At 40.7% G+C, this 17,552-nt stretch overlaps 1 protein-coding gene across 1 annotated transcript in view; it reads left to right on the top strand.

Moving 5' to 3' along the window:
* The window catches only part of PKHD1 (PKHD1 ciliary IPT domain containing fibrocystin/polyductin), a 229,390-nt gene that overhangs the window by 131,828 nt on the left and 80,010 nt on the right, over nucleotides 1–17,552 (top strand). The window contains exons 49-51 of the mRNA XM_088162528.1: nucleotides 2,287–2,352; nucleotides 3,669–3,788; nucleotides 10,891–11,028. Coding sequence (XP_088018654.1) covers nucleotides 2,287–2,352; nucleotides 3,669–3,788; nucleotides 10,891–11,028 — 324 coding nt within the window. The remainder of the gene's footprint in view (nucleotides 1–2,286; nucleotides 2,353–3,668; nucleotides 3,789–10,890; nucleotides 11,029–17,552) is intronic.

Genomic DNA, 17,552 nt, shown 5'->3' with positions numbered 1-17,552 from the left:
TGATTAAACCCAAGGCCTTTATCTTTACTGGTCAGTTTTTAGGGGTATTTGTGGGAAAAGGCAACGGAACACTGCTGATTCTCAACCTTTGCACTTTATACCCCACAGATATAAATAATTGTACGAGTTACAAGGATGTGGAGAGTTCTGGGGAGAATTCTGTCCCTGATTCTTATGCTCATGTCAAGGGTGTAAATATCTTCTAATGGTTTGAATTGTCATGCTCTCTGGTGGGATGGCACTTCAAACACGAGAAACTTTTATTGTTGCCTTGACTCTGGACAGGGCAATGATAAAACTCTGTACTGAATTAAGTCTTAATGGTTCCTTTCTTCACCATGTCAGGGGACTGAACCCCATTATGAGGTCTATGCACCATATTGATCAAGTTTTATGTCCCCTCAGGATTTAATTAGGACAGCTTTTCTTTGAAAAATACAAACATCCTTAATTAGAAGATTTCACTCTAGTGCCTGAAATAGTAAGAAAAAAAAAACAACCCCCCCCCCCCAAAAAAAAAAACCAAAAAGAAAAGAAAAGAAAAGAAAAGAAAAGAAAAGAAAAGAAAAGAAAAGAAAAGAAAAGAAAAGAAAAGAAAAGAAAAGAAAAGAAAAGAAAAGAAAAGAAACAAACAAAAAAAAAAAGGCAAAAAACCCCACAACACAACAAACCTCACAAAATAGATTTAGGTAAAAAAAAGGATAGTGTCAGGGCTTGGTTGTCTTGTTTTTCCTAAGCCCATTGTATCAGCTTTGGCAACTGTTTTGCCCTGTGTGAGAAGGAAAAACACTATAACCATAAAAGTACACAGATGTATTGTCTGAAAGCCACAAGAGCTGTGTCAGAGGCTTTAAATTAGCAGTTTTGTGTCATATTTTCCCTTCAAATGCTCACCTTGTGGCCACTCAAGGCATGCTGCTGTTCAGTGTGAGCTCTGTGTGATGGTTTGGGGCAGATTGACTTGACTGGCACATGGATCAGATCCCAGCTACTGTTGGGAGAGAAGGTGTCGCTGAAGAACAGGGCTGAGGCACCTGATTACTAATTAATCAGACATGAGAAAAACCTCATGGAATCAGTTTCTATTTAATTATGGAAGCCTCATTTGGCATAGGAGCATATGCTGCTAACTCAATCGAGTGCTTTCAACTGACATCAAATAGTAATTATCAGAAAGAATCAAGTTTTTTGATTATTCATACTAATTTATTGAACACTTAAAATTAATGAACCTCAGTTATTTTAAATTTGCTCAGTTGCACTGGGAGAAAAGGAGGGAGGTAGGGAAGGACGGGGTTTCTCAATTTAAAAGTACAGAGGCTTGTTTAAAGATAAAATAAGTAAATTACAATATGGCATGAAATCCCATCGGTGGGTTGATGCACACAGAAGAAAGTTCCAGGCATGTTCTGGAATTGAGGAAAGTTCTGACAATGGCTTCATTGATACAACTGTCCTACCCCCCAAAAAAATCTTCCAACAACACTTTAGGGTCACCATAAGGGGCTGGGCAGAGGACAGGAGATTTATTTGTTTGTCAGAGTGTTTCTATTTTAACCTACAGTTGTTCCAGTCTGGTGACTGAAAGGAAGTGCCTTTATATGCCACTGGAGATGAAGAGGAGGTGGGATTTTAGCTGGGTCTGAAGCAGCTTTCTCCTGCTCCTCTTTGATTTGCATTATTCTGGCCCTTCTCCTGCTGACAATACACGGGCACAAAGGTTACCACTGTGATAATTGCTGCTGACCCCTTTTCACAGCAGAGAACACAGGGTCCCTGTCTCCAGTCTATAAAGTCTGACTAATTAAAGCATCTCTTTCAGATACAAGATTTTGGGGGCAAAAAAAAAAAAAAAAAAAAAAAAAAAGTCAAAACTGAACTACAAAACAAAAGCTGTATTTCACTGTTTGAGCCAGTTAATACATTATGCATTCAATGGTGTGATATTGCTTGTGTGAGTGGAACTGCTGTGGATTTATAGTGGGATAAATGAGATTTGAGTTCTAGCCTAGAATTTCTGATTGTTGAATGTTGTCTTTTTAGCTGTTTCTAATGAGTTGTCTTGAGACCTTCCATATCCGTAAATTAAAATGTGTTTGTTTAATCCTTTCTCAAAGCACACAGAAAAGGACAAAAAATGCTTGGAAAACATGTACAGTTGCTCTTAAAAAAAATGTTTTTGTGAGAAATGCATAGTGCTGTCAGGAATTCATGTGTGGAAATTGAATTACTAATTTTTTTGGTGTTAAGTCCTTGCTGTAACTCCCTAAAATTCTCTGTGTTCAGTCACAGGAGCTGACTTAATTCAGGTCACACTGAAAGAGAAGGAAAGAGTGGCTTTACCTACCCCAGGTATGTGAAAGGCTGTGTCAGAAAACCTTGGTCCAGGAGCCACACAATTTCTTTTTTATGGCTTTTTCAGGAGTAAATTGCTATTTTTCACTTCAATATTTTGTACATCTATCAAGCCAGCAGAGGCTCTTGGTATTCATTTAGGCATTTCATTGAGCCCTATCTACCATTGCTCAAGACAAATGTGTGATTCCACAGTAAAAACACTATAAAAAGTTTTGCTAGGAAATACAGCAGATCAGAAAGGTCATGGAGAATGTAAGACTACAGAGTATTTTAGTGCTCCATGGTCTGATATTACTGCTCAATTTCATGTTGAATCAGACAGAAAAAAATACCAGTGACGAGGGAGACCTCCAAATTTTGATGTTTTTGAGTATTAACTGCCTTGCTATGTCGTGTATTAACAATCATCACTTATGTGGAACAAGGATTTAGAAACATTTTGGCAGGGTGTTTCTCTCAGAACAAACAAGTGATTGGATAGACAGACCCAAACTTAAGGAACTCGACATGGATTTAATTTCTGTGTTTCCCTGTGCTGACAGCAGAGTTTTTTTACACTACAATATTACTGAGCTGAGTCTAGCTCCCAAAACCTAGGCATGTGCTTGCTCCCATATTTTCAATCCCCAAAGAAGCTTTCCTCAAGGAAAAAAAAAAAAAAAGCCATAATTCCCTTTACAGTGGAAGGACAGAAGTAGGTGCTTGCAGAGGCCTCCAGAGGGAGGCCCTGCCTGCATTAGTCTAGGATTTACTAAACTTAGTGTGCAGGATTTTCCCTTGAAGGCTTCCCTTCCTCTCCTGTGGCAGAACAAACTTAGGGGCAATTCATTTATGGAGCCTGGCTAGCTGGCTCTCTTAAGTGCAAGTCAAGCACCTGCATTTTGTGAAGTCAATTTGTTCCAATATTTTCCTAAGGCTCAGGAGTTTTCTTTTGGATTGACCTGAAAAAGAAAATTTTGGTGAAGGAGCAGGAGATTCCAAGTGTCTTGGTCCAACTGCTTTTCCAAGGCAGGTCTTGGTTACCCCTTGGAATGGGAAAACTGCTTTTCTGGGTGTTAGCAAGCTTGTAAGAGTTGATCACTAACTATTTTAAATTTTTCATGTTTTAGGAAAGTATGGAAATTCCTGTGGCCTGGGAATTCAATCAAAAAGTTTTCTTTAAGCATGGAAAATAACAAAGGACAGTTAGCGTTGCTTCATCAGTGACAAAAGGAGGATGTTAATGTCACAGATGCTTGACTATCAAAGAAATGGTAATTCTTCCAGCTATAGAAAATGATAATTCTGCCTTTATATGTCTTGTTTTGTAGTTCCTTCTTGTGCTGTCATGAAATGGTCACTGGCAGAGACGTGGAATGGTGTGGGAAAAGGCTGGGGTGGATCCAATGGCAGCATCCCAGGCCCTGGGGAAGACGTCATCATCTTGCCAGGTACCTGAGGAGGGAAGGTGTTTCATTTCTGTGGAGGTGCTGGGCTCTGCCTGCCTTGCCATTTATATTTGTGTTCCAATACTGGCTCTCTGGCCCTGGTGGCCATTCCAGTGCGTGCAGAACCCTGCATTTGTTCCTTGTCACACAGACTGCAGTACAAAAAATGTAGTTTTTGGAAGGGAATGATAATTCTTTCCAGCTGGAGTATGTACAGAACCTTGACTCAGAAGAGAACTTGTAAGACCCAGAACCACAGCTCACAAAGAGCTCATCTCTTGACTCATCTCTCTCTATGTTTTGTGCAAAGATAATATTTTACATTTTTGCAATTACATCACCTTCAAATTTATTTTTCTCTTGCAATTCCTACTTATCAAACATTTCCTCTGGATGCCTCCTAGACATTTTAGGTCAGGCCTGTATTTCAGCTTGAGATGCATTTAAATCCCTACTCATCTTACATTCCTGCATGAAATCTGGATTTTAATAAATGTATTAGGGAATTTGCAATAAAATCTGGAGAAAAATCTTGTGATAACCATTTTACACAAGAGCTGATCCTCTGATCAGGAAGTTGGACTACATGAGGTCCTGATATCCAGATATAATTATTGAATGATCCAATGAATATTGTTTGATATTGACCTGAAATATTCTAGAACCTGATGCTGTCTCCTTCTCATTTCTTTAAAACCAGTTAAGTCTCTCTACCTACCACAGCACCACTTCTGTAAATGTGGAATGTAGATAACACTGCTTCATGTCTACTCATCTCCCACCCAGTTTTGGTTTATGGTTTTTGTGGAAGGAAATGTTTGTGTTAATATTTGGACATGGAGCTTCAGTCATGGTTAGGCCTTCTCTGATTCTCTGGCCTGTGTCATTAAGGATTACATATATATATTTGAAGAGAAACTGTAACCATGATTGAAATTCCATGCCCAGATACCAATAAAAACATTTCCCTCCATATATATATATAAATATAAAAATATAAAAATATAGAAATATAGAAATATAGAAATATATATATGTATATATAATTGAAGGTTACATTAAGAATTATGATCCACCTTCAATATGTATTTAGTTTAATCTTCAATTTTCTGATAAATATGGAAAAAAACCCCAAACCTGTACTTTTTAAAATATTGCATTTCTTCACTTTTGGGAGGAAATTACATTGAGCTGGAGAGTAGATAATGTTGGAATTCAGGGAGAATTTCTCCATGGAAAGGGTGGTCAGGCATTGGAAGGGGTTGCTCAGGGAGGTTTGGAGTGCCCATCCCTGGAGGTGTCCAAGGAATGACTGGATGTGGCACTCAGAGCTCTGGGCTGGTGACAAGGTGGGGATCAGTCACAGCTTGGACTCTGTGATCTTGGAGGTCTTTTCCAGCCTTAATGATTCTGTGATATCTGGTTCACCAATGTCAGCCCATGACTGACATAAGACCAGAACATTCCAGTCTTCACCATCAAGTGTCAGTGCAGATATGAGGAGGTGTAGAGGTAAATCACAATTTACACAAAAGCAGAGAATAACAAATGAATAAATAAATAGGTTTGGCTGAGGGTTTGGAGTTCTGTTGTTTAGATCAGATCGAGAGAGTAGAAGATGAAGGATCAGCTTGTGATGCACAATGAATAAAACTCTTCTGTGTTTCCTGCAAAGGTGAGGAGCTGGAGCATGTCCAGAGAAGGGCAGTGATGCTGGGGATGGATTTGGATCACACTCTGAGCATTCAGTGGAATTCTTGGGCTGCTCTGTGCAGAGCCAGGAGCTGAACTCAGTGATCCTTGTGAGTCCCTTCCAACCCAGGTTATTCTATGATTCTATGATTTTATAAAAAAATCTCTTTACTCCTATTGCCAGAGTAAATGTGTGTGTTGGTTGATGTGCAGAAACTATTCTCCTCTCTATTCTCCTCTCCTGTACCTTTCTGGAATCCCCCTTTGATTTTATCTTGAGAACAAAACCATGAACACAAACACAAGCTGTCTATCACATCATCTATTTTGTTTCATCTCTGCCTTTTCTGGTCATCCTCTCTATTTTATTTCTGCTCTCCCTCTTCATTCCTGCTGATTTGGAGGTGTTGAGACACTCACTGGCATTGGAGTCAACAGAGTACAGGGTCTTAAATTAGAGCCATGGTCCTCACTAGGGCGATAAGGGAACTGGATTTGTTGCTCAACTAAATGCATTTAAAATGCAGTTAGGCAAGATGAATTTTCTGTCCATTTTGCATGCTTTGCTTTGCTGCCACAAGTGTTTGAGTCTCCAGTTCAAAGAAAGCCAGGCCCTTGCTTGGATCCAAAATCTACAATGAAATCAACAATTTTAAAATGTATGTTTAATTGTAGCATTTTATGGATGTTTCTCTTCCCATTTCCATTGGCTTGTGAAAACCCTGTTAAAGTCAGAATGATGCCAGATGGCTTCAAAAAAGTGAGAGTTTGTTCTCATGAGAACAAATATTCTACAAACCACCCTAACTTTGTGCTGCTATGCACACTGCAGTAAGTTTTTGTGATTCACTCCTGGCAAGATGCAGCTGTGTCCTACTCTTTGCTGTCTTCTGGTTACTTAAAATTCTCTTCTGGGAGCCATCTACAACGATTTTCTGGTTGAAAGCCAAGACATGAGCCTGCTTCTGCTATGCTGTGAATGACTGGCTTAGTCCTTTCAGCCCCCAAAGAACAGTTTTAGAGTCACAAAAGCAAATAATTGATGCTTAGTGCTCATTTCTGGTATGAAGAAGTACAGGGAAAGATTTTGGTCTGACTCTGTTGAAATGTTGACTGAATGTGGATTCCTAGAGTTCACTGTAGAACTGGGGCGCTGCCTAAATTTAGCTATTGAAGGCTTCAATTTGCTTTTTTAACAAAATAAGCAGAATTGCAACACTAGGACCACCTCATGGACTGGTCTCAGGAAGGTTTGGAAAGGTAGAAAATGCCTCTATTAGCAAAATAGACATATTAGAAACCAGGTTTTTGTGTTCTTGCTTGACATCTAGAGGTCTGGCAAGCTTGGAAACTGGGGTTCTGTACTAAATTCTTTCTTTTTTTGCCCTGTTTGACTTCACAGACTTAGTTCAAGGATGACTTTCACTTGCAACAAAGATGGGTTCCTCATGTAAAAGTGACTTTTAGCGTTGGTATGTTGCTACAATTCCCATCAGTGTCTGTCTCCCCAGAGGATACGAGTCTCTTCCAGCCTGATGTGGCAATCCTCAGCTCAGGCTGCCACAGCTTGTGCTTTTATCCCTGGAGGTTCATCCTCCAGAGCCACAGCCATCCCACAAGGACCTCTCACATGCATCAGGCTCCAGCAGCCACACCACCTTGGAAAACAAGCCAGAGGAGTTTAGTCATGCCATTCCAGCAGCCAGCACTGGCATTAGCTTCCCAAAGCCCTGGGATTTTCAGGGCTTTGGTTTATGGTTTTCAGTGTGACACACTCCTGATGCAGCATGCTCTGGGTGGAAGGAGAATGTGTTATAATTCCAAGCAAAGGAATGCTGTTTTGAAGGGTATTGATATGATATCATGCAGCCTCTGGCAATTTCTATCTTCCTTCTTTTTTTTTTTTCTCTCCAGTGGTGGAATTCACTCTGTTCTTCATTTTCTGATTTTGATTTTCTTTGAAGTTTTTCTGTTTGAAGAGATGAATGCTGGAGTACTGTATCCCATATAATAGCTCCTCTGTTGTGCCTGATTTCCATTCAATGGCATGCTATGGTGTTTTATACAGCAGTGTGGCTGATCAAAGGCATTTCGTGTCATTGCTGGAGTCATTAGTGACTTCTCAGTATTGTATATCTGAACATTAAGACTCTGGCATACCTGTGAGTTTTTGTCTGAAGAAAATGTGTGTACAATGAAATATTGCCCTGTTTTTAAGCTCAAGCTATGGTTTGCTGAGAGTGGTTTCTTGCCTGTATATGAATATTTTCATGGTGGAAAAACAGCTCCAGTTTGTCTTTTTCTGAAGGTAAATCCTTTGAGCTCAGTGACCTAAAGTTTATTATTCTAACTGCTAAGTCATATCTCCCTCTATGAGGTAAATGAGTGTATTCTGTAAGGAAGTTGCCTTTGAATCTGTTTGCTTTCCTCAAGTGTGGAAAGACTTTTTTTGCCCCTTCAAAGGAATGTTCTGTTGTTTCTACAGAGCAACATTTCACCCTCTGAGGACTTCACACCCCAAGCATCACACCCCAGAGTGTTGTCCTTTTAAACTGAGGAAACTCTAGGTTCGCAGAGATATCTCTGAGTGGGGGAATTTCTCACTCCTGTGTTTCAAGGCTCTCACACATGATGCCACGGTTACAGAGCAGTCAGCATTTCCTTTATAAACCCTTTTTTAGAAAGATGTGCAACTCAGCAAAAAATCTCTGTTCTAGACTGAAATGTGGCATATAAATGGCATGCCTGGGAGCGCTTCTTCTTTTCCTTGTAAAAATGTTTCAGCCTGTGTTTGATGAATATACTTATGGCCTTTGTCAACTGCAGCTTTTTGCCACATTCTTGAGCTGTGATTTCACAAACTACTTCCCCTTCTGTCTGAGAGATACCATTTTAACAACATCTCCCCCCTTATTCTCCTCTGTTTCATATCCTCACATCCTGAGCCTTCCCTTCACAGCTCTGCAGAGCATGGACTGTACCTGTCCTGTAAAGAGATTATACACAGGATTATGCCTATAAAATATATATTGAGTACTAACACCATAAGATTTAGGGGGGAAAGAAAATGCACTTGGTCCCTAGAGACTTACTTCATCCGAATGCTGTGAAAATTTTGCATGCTCGAAAGATGTTTCAGCCCAAGGAAGCAGAGAATTTGTTTTGGGATGAGGGGTTCAGATTAACCATGGATTGCTGCGGTATTTGGTCTAGTCCTTTGGAACAAACATCCTGGGCTTTCAGGGTGGTCATGGCCAGAGAGAAAGGATAAAAACGCAGAGGGGAAAAGGAAGAGGTGGGATGATTGATTCATAGGAATAACGGGAGGAATATATAGGTAGGAGACAAGTGTGTAAGCAGAGCCAGAACTCCAAGCCTGGAAACAGAACCTGAAATAAAGTTTCCTTTCCCTGGAGATTGTGAAACTTCGGGGTTGCAAAACCAAGGAGTAAAAAACTGGAAAATGCTAATCTTAAAGACAGCATACTAATGTTTTCTTTCAGTTCACTTCTGAGTGTACTTCATGTAGGTTTTCCCAGAATCATATTGATTATGTTTCCTGCAAACAGGGCTTGGAAATGTTCTTAAACCTGTGTGCTAAATAGTTTGAGCCAGCCCCTGATTACATGATTTTTGGCAAGGACTTTCTCTGTGCTATCCATTGTGTGGTCATTTGTGTTCCCATCCAAAGCAGTTGCCAATGTCCACAGGCAGGAGTGAAATTGTTAAGTAGCTGAACCACTTCCCAAGACACTTCATGGTTCTTATATTCCACACAAAACTGGCTTCAAGTGTCCCATTCTCACCACTCTGTCAAAATCCACTAGAAAAAATATGTGTGTTCCTTGCAATAAATGCTTAAGAGAACAATGAGAGCCACAGAAATTCTCTGTGTAGGGCAGGGCTGTCATTATGTTGAATATTTTTTTTTTTCTGCAATCTGTTTCTATGAAAACCATTATAAGATCATATTATTGAGCCCATTGTTAGGGAAACACCTTTCCTCCTTCCAGGAGCACCTACTGACTGAGGCATGCTCCAGACTGTTACTCTTGTCAATAATGAAAGGGGCTGGAAACCAGTTTCAAGGCCTGAGCTGTTTTCCAGTGCAATCAGCTGAGAATCTCTTAGTGACATCCAAGAGCATTAGATGGGCCCTGAGGGTGGAATTCACCTCTGTGCAGTGGCCTACCTCTAAATGATCCACCATTTACACCCTTGCTCATGTTCTACTTGGAACACTTAAAAGGCATTTTAAAGGTTCCCAGGGTGCAGACTTGCAGCTTTAGGAAGCAGCAGTGATGTTGTCATTGTGCTCAAGCCACAACAGTTACCACTCTGTTCTGAAATATAAGAATAACCCCCTTGCTTTCTCCTTATGGATTTGAGGGAATGGTGCTTTGCTCATTGTTAACTGATTTTTAGAGGGGAATTTGAATGCAGGATGGAGGGACTCATGGTGCAGCTGGTGATGATCTCAGAGTTTTGTTCCAACCTTAGTGATTCTGTGGTTCTATGAGCTCTGGTTTCCTGCAGGTTGTGTTTTTGTAAGCAAAGATTTCCTCTTGGGTGGTGAGGAAGAGGTGAGCTTTCATATACTAAACCTGAGAGAGAAAAGCCAAGATGAAAAGAGGGAAAAGTGGTGACAGAGAGTCAGTGGAGATAGTTCATGGTATGTGGCTGCAGTTTTGTCACCCTGGCCACTGTTGTTGACAAGGTGGGGACTTGCAGGCTCTTTGCACCATGACACTCCTTGGTTATACTGTTGGATATTTTTCCATTTTCATCAATCCTAGAATCCCAGAAGGGTTTGTATTTGAAGGGACCTTAGAGCTCATCTTGTTCCAACCTCCTGCCATGGGCAGGAGCACCTTCCACTACAACAGGTTGCTCCAAGCCCTGTTTGATCTGGCCTTGAACACTTCCAGGGATGGAGCATTTTGTCATTCTTGTTCTCTTCAAAAGATCTCTTTTCTTTTTCAGTTCCATAAGGCAAAAATGGGAAAGATGGGGAGAGACTATTTACAAGGGCCTGGCATGACAGGACAAGGGCTAATGGCTTTAAACTGAAAAAGAGTAGGTTTATATTAGATATTAGGAAGAAATTCTTCCCTGGGGGGGTGGTGAGGCACAAGTTGCCCAGAGAAGCTGTGACTGCATCCCTGGAAGCGTCCAAGGCCAGGTTGGATAGGGCTTGGAGAAATGTGGGATAGTGGAAAGTGTCCCTGTCTATGGCAGGAGGTTGGAAAAAGAAGATGTTTAAGGTCCCTTTCAACCCAGGCAATTCCATAATTCTATGAAAACCAATCCGAGTAACTCAAAACTCAAGCCACACTCACATTCTTCACGTGTTTTGGCAAGAGTTGTTATCAGGCTGCCATTGACCTAAACAACCCTCTGCTTTGTTTCCCAGACAGGACCATCCTGGTGGATGTGTCTCTTCCCCCTCTGAGAGGACTCTACATCCTGGGAACCCTCGAGTTCCCCAGCAACTCCAGCAACGTCCTGAGTGCAGCCTGTGTCGTGGTGCTGGGGGGTGTGCTGAGAGTGGGTGAGTGAAGAGCTGATCTTTGGGATGCCTGGGGTTTATTTCTGCTCTTGATAGGAAAAAAACAAAACTGTGGGGAACGACTTAGAGTGTCACTATAAACATGCTGTCCAGCCTAATGCCCCGTGGCTACCTGGATATCTACCCAGAATCCATGTGAAGCACAGTGATTATCCACTGGAGTGAATTATCTATTCCTTTAACAGCAATGCATCACAAATACTGCAATCTGCACCTCACCCTGGTTTCACTGGGGCAGAGATTTTATCTGATATGTGTAAAAGTCCTCCCTACTTCCCGTGGGGTTGCTTTATGAGACAGTAATTCCTCAGGGCAGGATCTGCCCTAGTGTTCAGGCAATGCCTGGTGCCTATGGGTATTAATTGGGCACTTTTTGTGACACAGAAATATTTAAAGCCAACACAAAGCCAACAGTCATGGAGAATTCCCTGAATGACTGGAAATCCTGCTGTGGTATGAAACAGCTGGATTGAGCACACTTGTTCCTCTCATCCCTCTGTAGAGATGAGCACCAGGACCACAGGAAGGTACCTTGCCCCTACTTCCAGCTGTTTCACAGTCCCCAAAGTCACTGAGGCTTTTCCACATTATTTACAACAGTCAGGATTGGTGTTTTTCCACTCGGAAGTAATTACTCACATAATTCCTTTTAAATATCAAGGTTTCTAAAGCCAGGCATTATATTTACTTACAGGAATCCTTAGGACGCTGGGATCACATTGTTGATCATTGCTTGACCTTTCTCAAGATTGGTTTCATGAACTTTAAAAAGAGAATTTGTTTGTGTAATCACCTCCTGAGGAAGTCTGCTTTAATATTTGTTTGTTGTTAATCTCAAGGGACTGTTTAGTTAATATAGTCTTGGCCAAAAAAGTTATTTTGCTGTCTTGTGTTTTTCTTTGGAAAAAGAGGTTGGAAAACTTAATCTGGAAGGTTAAAAAATATATATACTTAAAAGAGTGTCAGTCATTTCTTCCTTAGACTCCTTTGCACTTTAAATATGGTTTCATATTGGTTTTAAGAAAAAGCATGTGTTCATTGCTAAAAACACTTATTAAAAAAACATTGAGGCACTTTGCTGCACAAACTCCCCTCCAGCACATCTGTGAGTAGCAATGATATTAAAAACCAAACAGGTATTTGCAGCTGTTGAGTCGCAGTCCCGCGTCTCCTGGAGAGCTGTCCTTGTTTCAGCTGTGGGATGATGGGTGGGCAGAGACTCTGCAAGTTTCCCACATCTCATACTGGTTTCCCTGCCTGCATGCAGGGCTGGGAGTGCCTGCTCTTCCCTCCCTTCCCCTTTCCCTTCCCATGTGTTCGAGGCCTCACGGTAACGTCTCGGAGCCCATCTGTCCAATCCTGCCTGCTCCATGCCTGAAGGAAGCGTTTTGAAGCCCATCTGTCCAACTCCACCACACCCTAAAGAAATCCTGACACAAAACAGATAATGAGACAGTTTAGTAAACAGATTTAATGGATGTGGACATCAGCGTTCAGCATTGCCTGAGCAGGATCTCAGGTTGGCATCGCGTGAGCCAAATCCCCAGGTCCTGCCTGTTGTGTAATTTCTCCATGCCCTGTTTGCAGCGTAGCAATCTATGGCCACATGCTGTTCCTTTTAATTCCACAGCCTGGGACAAAGACTTTCTGGTAAAGCTAGGGTATTTTGTTCTCTTAAACTCCCACAGAGCAATGATCAGTTTAGAAATTCGTCTTATTTGGGTTTGGTGTCCTCCAGAGCACTTGACTTCTTCTCTGCAGAGAAAAAAACAAAGTCAGAAGGTTAAATCATGACCATAAATGCATAGGAACTAAATAATGATGGGAAATATGTAACAAAGGGGGAAAAAAACATGGTGCAAAATTGAAGATTATCAACCATAACAAGAATCTAATTAATTTTATTGAAACAATAATTTACAGGCAAATTGGGATGAGAAAATAGGGGTGGTTGGGAAATCAGAATTTTTAGAACATCATTGAACATGCAGGGTCAATCATCACTTTTCTCTTTAATGTATGATCACAATCCATGTGATTTATGATTCCTTGAAGATGTGAGATGATTTAAAATCCACAAGGAACTCTGTCAGAACCCTTGGAAAACCCAAAGGAAAATGTGTGGATATACCCCCACAGGAATTTCTCTGGGTGCTCCTAGCCCTTCAGTGTTGTTGGATCCAGGGAAACTTTCTGATTATTTCTACTTTCATATCCTACCTCTAAGATACGGAGTTTCTCTCTTTCCTTTTATCCTTCAGTCTTTTATTTGATGGTGAAGTTTGCAATAGAATTTTAGTTACACCATTTTTTTTCTATATCTCTGTACTGTGATACTGTAAAAATTAGCTATTTTTCCAGCTTATAAAAGGAGACTTTGAGGTTCAGAGAGAAAGCAAAGTGCTAAATATCATTAGCACATCTGTGTCAAAACAAGATAAGAAATGATGAGTTCAACATCTTACAGTTGTTTTTCCATTCTCAGCTATGATGATTCTGTTTGTTTTAACCCACAAACATTAAAACTCAGATGATATGTGCAGAAAGTGCCCAGTTCCACTGCTGAATAAAACCCTCAGCTCCCAATAAAGCTGAAGAAAATGCTGAAGTTCACTTGGCACACAGTGATCCATTGGACTCATCCTGAACTAAACTGCACTCAGCTGTTCTTTGCTGGCAGGCTGCTTTTGTTTCTTATAGTAGAGCTCGCCAAGTAATTATCCAGATAGGATTTCTCTTTTTATTTTCAACTTGTCACGTTCTTTCCTTTGCATATCTCCTGATGGCTGCTTGTCAGTCGTGTCACTCATTGGAGGCAAGAAGCCTTAGGTCATCATTAGCTCATGGCTTGATTGTCTGGAGGAGGAACCCCAGACAATTCTAATGCCTCTTATCTGCTTGTGGTAGGAGCTCTAATGCATTTACTCCCCCTCTTTTCCAGGAAGAACCCCCATACTTGACTTGTCAAAGGGTAAGTCAGTGTATTTCATTAAAGAGCCATGTGCTAGCAGTAAATAAAGAACAGTAATTAGGGCACCAGTGAGTTTCACCAATTTACTGTCTTTTCCAACTTCTCCAACCCCTCTGTTGTGTGGGTCCCATCTTTAGCTGTGGGCTGAGTCCCACCCTGCAGTCACATATTATCCCTGCAGAGTGTGCATGAGGAAGGGACTCTGTTGGTGTAAGAAGATGTATTTTCATTCCAAATCACAGAAAAGAAGGGGCTTGAAAAGTTCACTGGATTACTTGCATTCCCTTCAATGAACCCCTCAGCCTCTGTCCATTTGGCTTTTACCCCTCCCAAGCCACTCAGTTTCTTTTAAATGATTGTACCACATAGAGAAGGCATTTGATTCACATGTTCAAGAAACTCGAATTTAGGTGTGGTTTGGACCTCTGCACATGAGCTGCTGTTCCAGTAGAGATCTATCCAACATAACCAGTGGAGCCCCTGCAGTCTGTGGGACTGGTTGATAAAGGTATCTAGAGAAAATCTACATTAAGAAATCTGAATGTAGATACATGATCCTCCCTGGAAACATGGTTCAGTTGCCTAATTATAAGGTTTTCTATCATTCTGGGCACCCTCAGGGTGTCTTCTCCTGCCTGCAACTTCTGCTTAAAAATCCCACTGTTCAGTCATTTATTCCTGTCTTGTATGTGCCAGCCTCCAGAGAGGATTTGGAGGGCACTGGGACTCTCAGATCCCATCCTATGTCTCACCACTGATTCCTCCTTCACCCCCCACTTCTGGCTGTTGGTTCTGCTCCACAGCTGTGGAGCTGAGGAGTTCTGAAATTTTCTGTGCATTTGGCAGAAAGGGGTGACCAAGTGAAGTCTCCTTGTCTGGCTGCTTTTCCAGGCTGCTTTTCCAGGCTGCTTTCCAGAGTGCAGCCTGAACACCCGAAGGAAGCCCCAGAAGAAGAACCAACAGTAGGTGCTGTCCAAATGTGTATTGACCACGAATAAAAGCTCCTCAGACTTTCTGGTGACAATATGACAGAGGTTTAGAAATAGCTGGGTACTTAGAGTCCAAGAAGTTTTGGATTCAGGAAACAGAGATAAAAGGGGAGATGGTCCCAGCAAGATACTCAGCAAAGTCTGTTTGCCAGGTGAAGGGAGGAGATCTTATCTCAGAGATTTCGTTGCTCTTATATACAACAGCTGTTGCAGAGTGTTATGTTGTGAAAAAAAAGAGAAGGCTAGGAGGGAGGAAACACCATCTAATCTAGGAAAGAATTGAATAGGTTTTGCTATGGAACAAACCCCAAAACAATACAGCAAAAATCTGTCAAGAGGAACATCTGGTACAGAATTGAAATATAAAAACAATGGAAAATGCTTTTGAAACTCAACAAACTAGATCCAGACCACAGTCCAGAATAAACAAAAATCTGGATAGAAAAAACACATCTCTATTTCTGTTTTTATTCCCTCCTTTTTTCTTGTAGTAGGTTTTCTCCTCTCCAGGGATTAGACCTGATGAAGGATTATGATCCAAATGAAACCATTGTGCTAACAGATCAGTGTTACAATCTCAGCATTTGGATCTCACACTTCTTCAGGACAGTGTGTAATCAGTGGTGAATTTATTAACAGCACAGATTGTTTATTAACACAAGATTATATTATATGGTTGGAGTTTTTTGCACTGTGTAGTGCAATCAGAAGAACACTTTTTTGGGGGTGTCTTGCCTTTGTCTTTAGTGCCTCCTGACCTTTTCTGCACATCTCACCAGACATTTCCACCAGCTTTTGGTAATTTCCAGGTTGCAAGTATCCTTTTTTCCTGGTTCTCTGCCAGCAGCACATTATTATTTCACTTTAGGACCAAACAGGTTGCTCATCAAATTGCCAGGGCTTCCAGCTGGAGTAGGAGCATGAAAGGGGATCTGTTTCCACTTGTCTCATGCAGGATGGGGAATTGGGCAGTTTGGTGTGATCTTATGTAGGACTTGCTCACCACACAAAAGTGGGACAAGAAATTTGAAGTTTTCACAACTGAAGTCCAAAGACGTACACTTAAAGCCCAGATCCTTCATGTGTTGCAGAAATCATGATTCCTGTTCTTTAGGGCAAGTTGCTGTATCCCACAAAATTACTAATTACAAGAGCTGTGATTTCATAAGGTTCTGAAACTTACCCAGCTCCTGTGATTTGTGTGACTCAACTATTTTGGATTCCCTTATGAGTAAGCTGAGGTAGCTTCTGCTTCCATATCTCCATTTTCAGGGGCCATTCTGCTGGAATCTATTTAGACTTAGCCAAAGTGTGTATCTGAGACCTTACTCAGCTTTCCCCTTTGTTTTTCTTTCTTCTCCATTCATTCCCAGAGAGATTCTTATCTTTGTCTTATTATTGTCAGTATTAGAGAATCACAGGATGGGTAAAGTTGGAAGGGATCACTGAAGGCCATCTAATCCAAGCACCCTGCTCAAACAGGGTCCCATAGAGCATTCTTCACTTTCTTCCTAATTCTTTGCTTCAAAATTCCTGCTGACTTTCCTAGAACAGGAACAATTCCTTGTAATTGTTCTCTCCATTTGTGTCAGTTTACCTGCTTAAGTTCACACAAGTTTGGGTCCCTAATAAAACACTGAATGCCACGGGGTTTGCAGGATGGCTCCATGTCCCTATTCCAGTCACTCAGGCTGTAAATTAGTGTGTGCCATCTTCCTGCTCTACTCCTGCAGTTTGTTAATCACAAAGTTTTGTGCTACTAAGCCAAGTGCCTTGGAGAAGCCAATTATATGATATCAAAGCTATTATCTTTATCAACTAGACCTGTAATCTCATTAGGAGACGATAACAAGGAAGTTTCACAGGACCTTTTTTTTCTATAAAAGCAGGTTGATTGGCATTAATTATATCATCCACCTTTAATGATTTATTAATTGTGTTCAGAGTTGGACATTCCATTTTTATTTATTTTTCCCCTAGAATCAGTGTCAAGTTGACAGGCCTGTAATTACCTGGGGCTCCTACTTTTATCTTTGTTTGAGATATTGGCACAATATTAGCTTTCTTCAAGGGCTCTCAGACATCGTGAGTGATCCCAAAATTATTGAAGAGTCCACCTTAATAGTCCAATGGGTTTCCTGGAAAACTCTCTGCTAGCAATTCAAGTTACTGAAATCCATTGATTTAAACCCATGGAACTATTGATGGCAATATGAAAGTATTAAGCCTATTTTTCTTCTAAATATTCTTAAAAGAAGTAGAATTTTTCTACTGATTGATGACTCCTGTGTTCTTATATGTCATTTACCAATTACAGTTTCCAGCCACTAAAGAATTTCTGTGAACATTAGCTTCCCTTCTTTGTTTTACTTTATTTTCCATTATAAATAGTTTTATTATGAACTTTGTTTCTCCCTCTGACTGTATTTGTTATTTGTGTGGTTTTGACTTTTTTTTTTTTTTTAACAAGGGTAACATTTCTTAATAAGTTGTGCTATTTTGGACTAAAATTTATGATTTTTAGCTAAATGTAAATGTAATGCTTT

This window comes from Sturnus vulgaris, chromosome 3 (assembly GCF_052056855.1).
Source record: "Sturnus vulgaris isolate bStuVul1 chromosome 3, bStuVul1.hap1, whole genome shotgun sequence".
Lineage (NCBI taxonomy): Eukaryota > Metazoa > Chordata > Aves > Passeriformes > Sturnidae > Sturnus > Sturnus vulgaris.
This window is presented reverse-complemented; position numbering and strand designations above follow the sequence as displayed.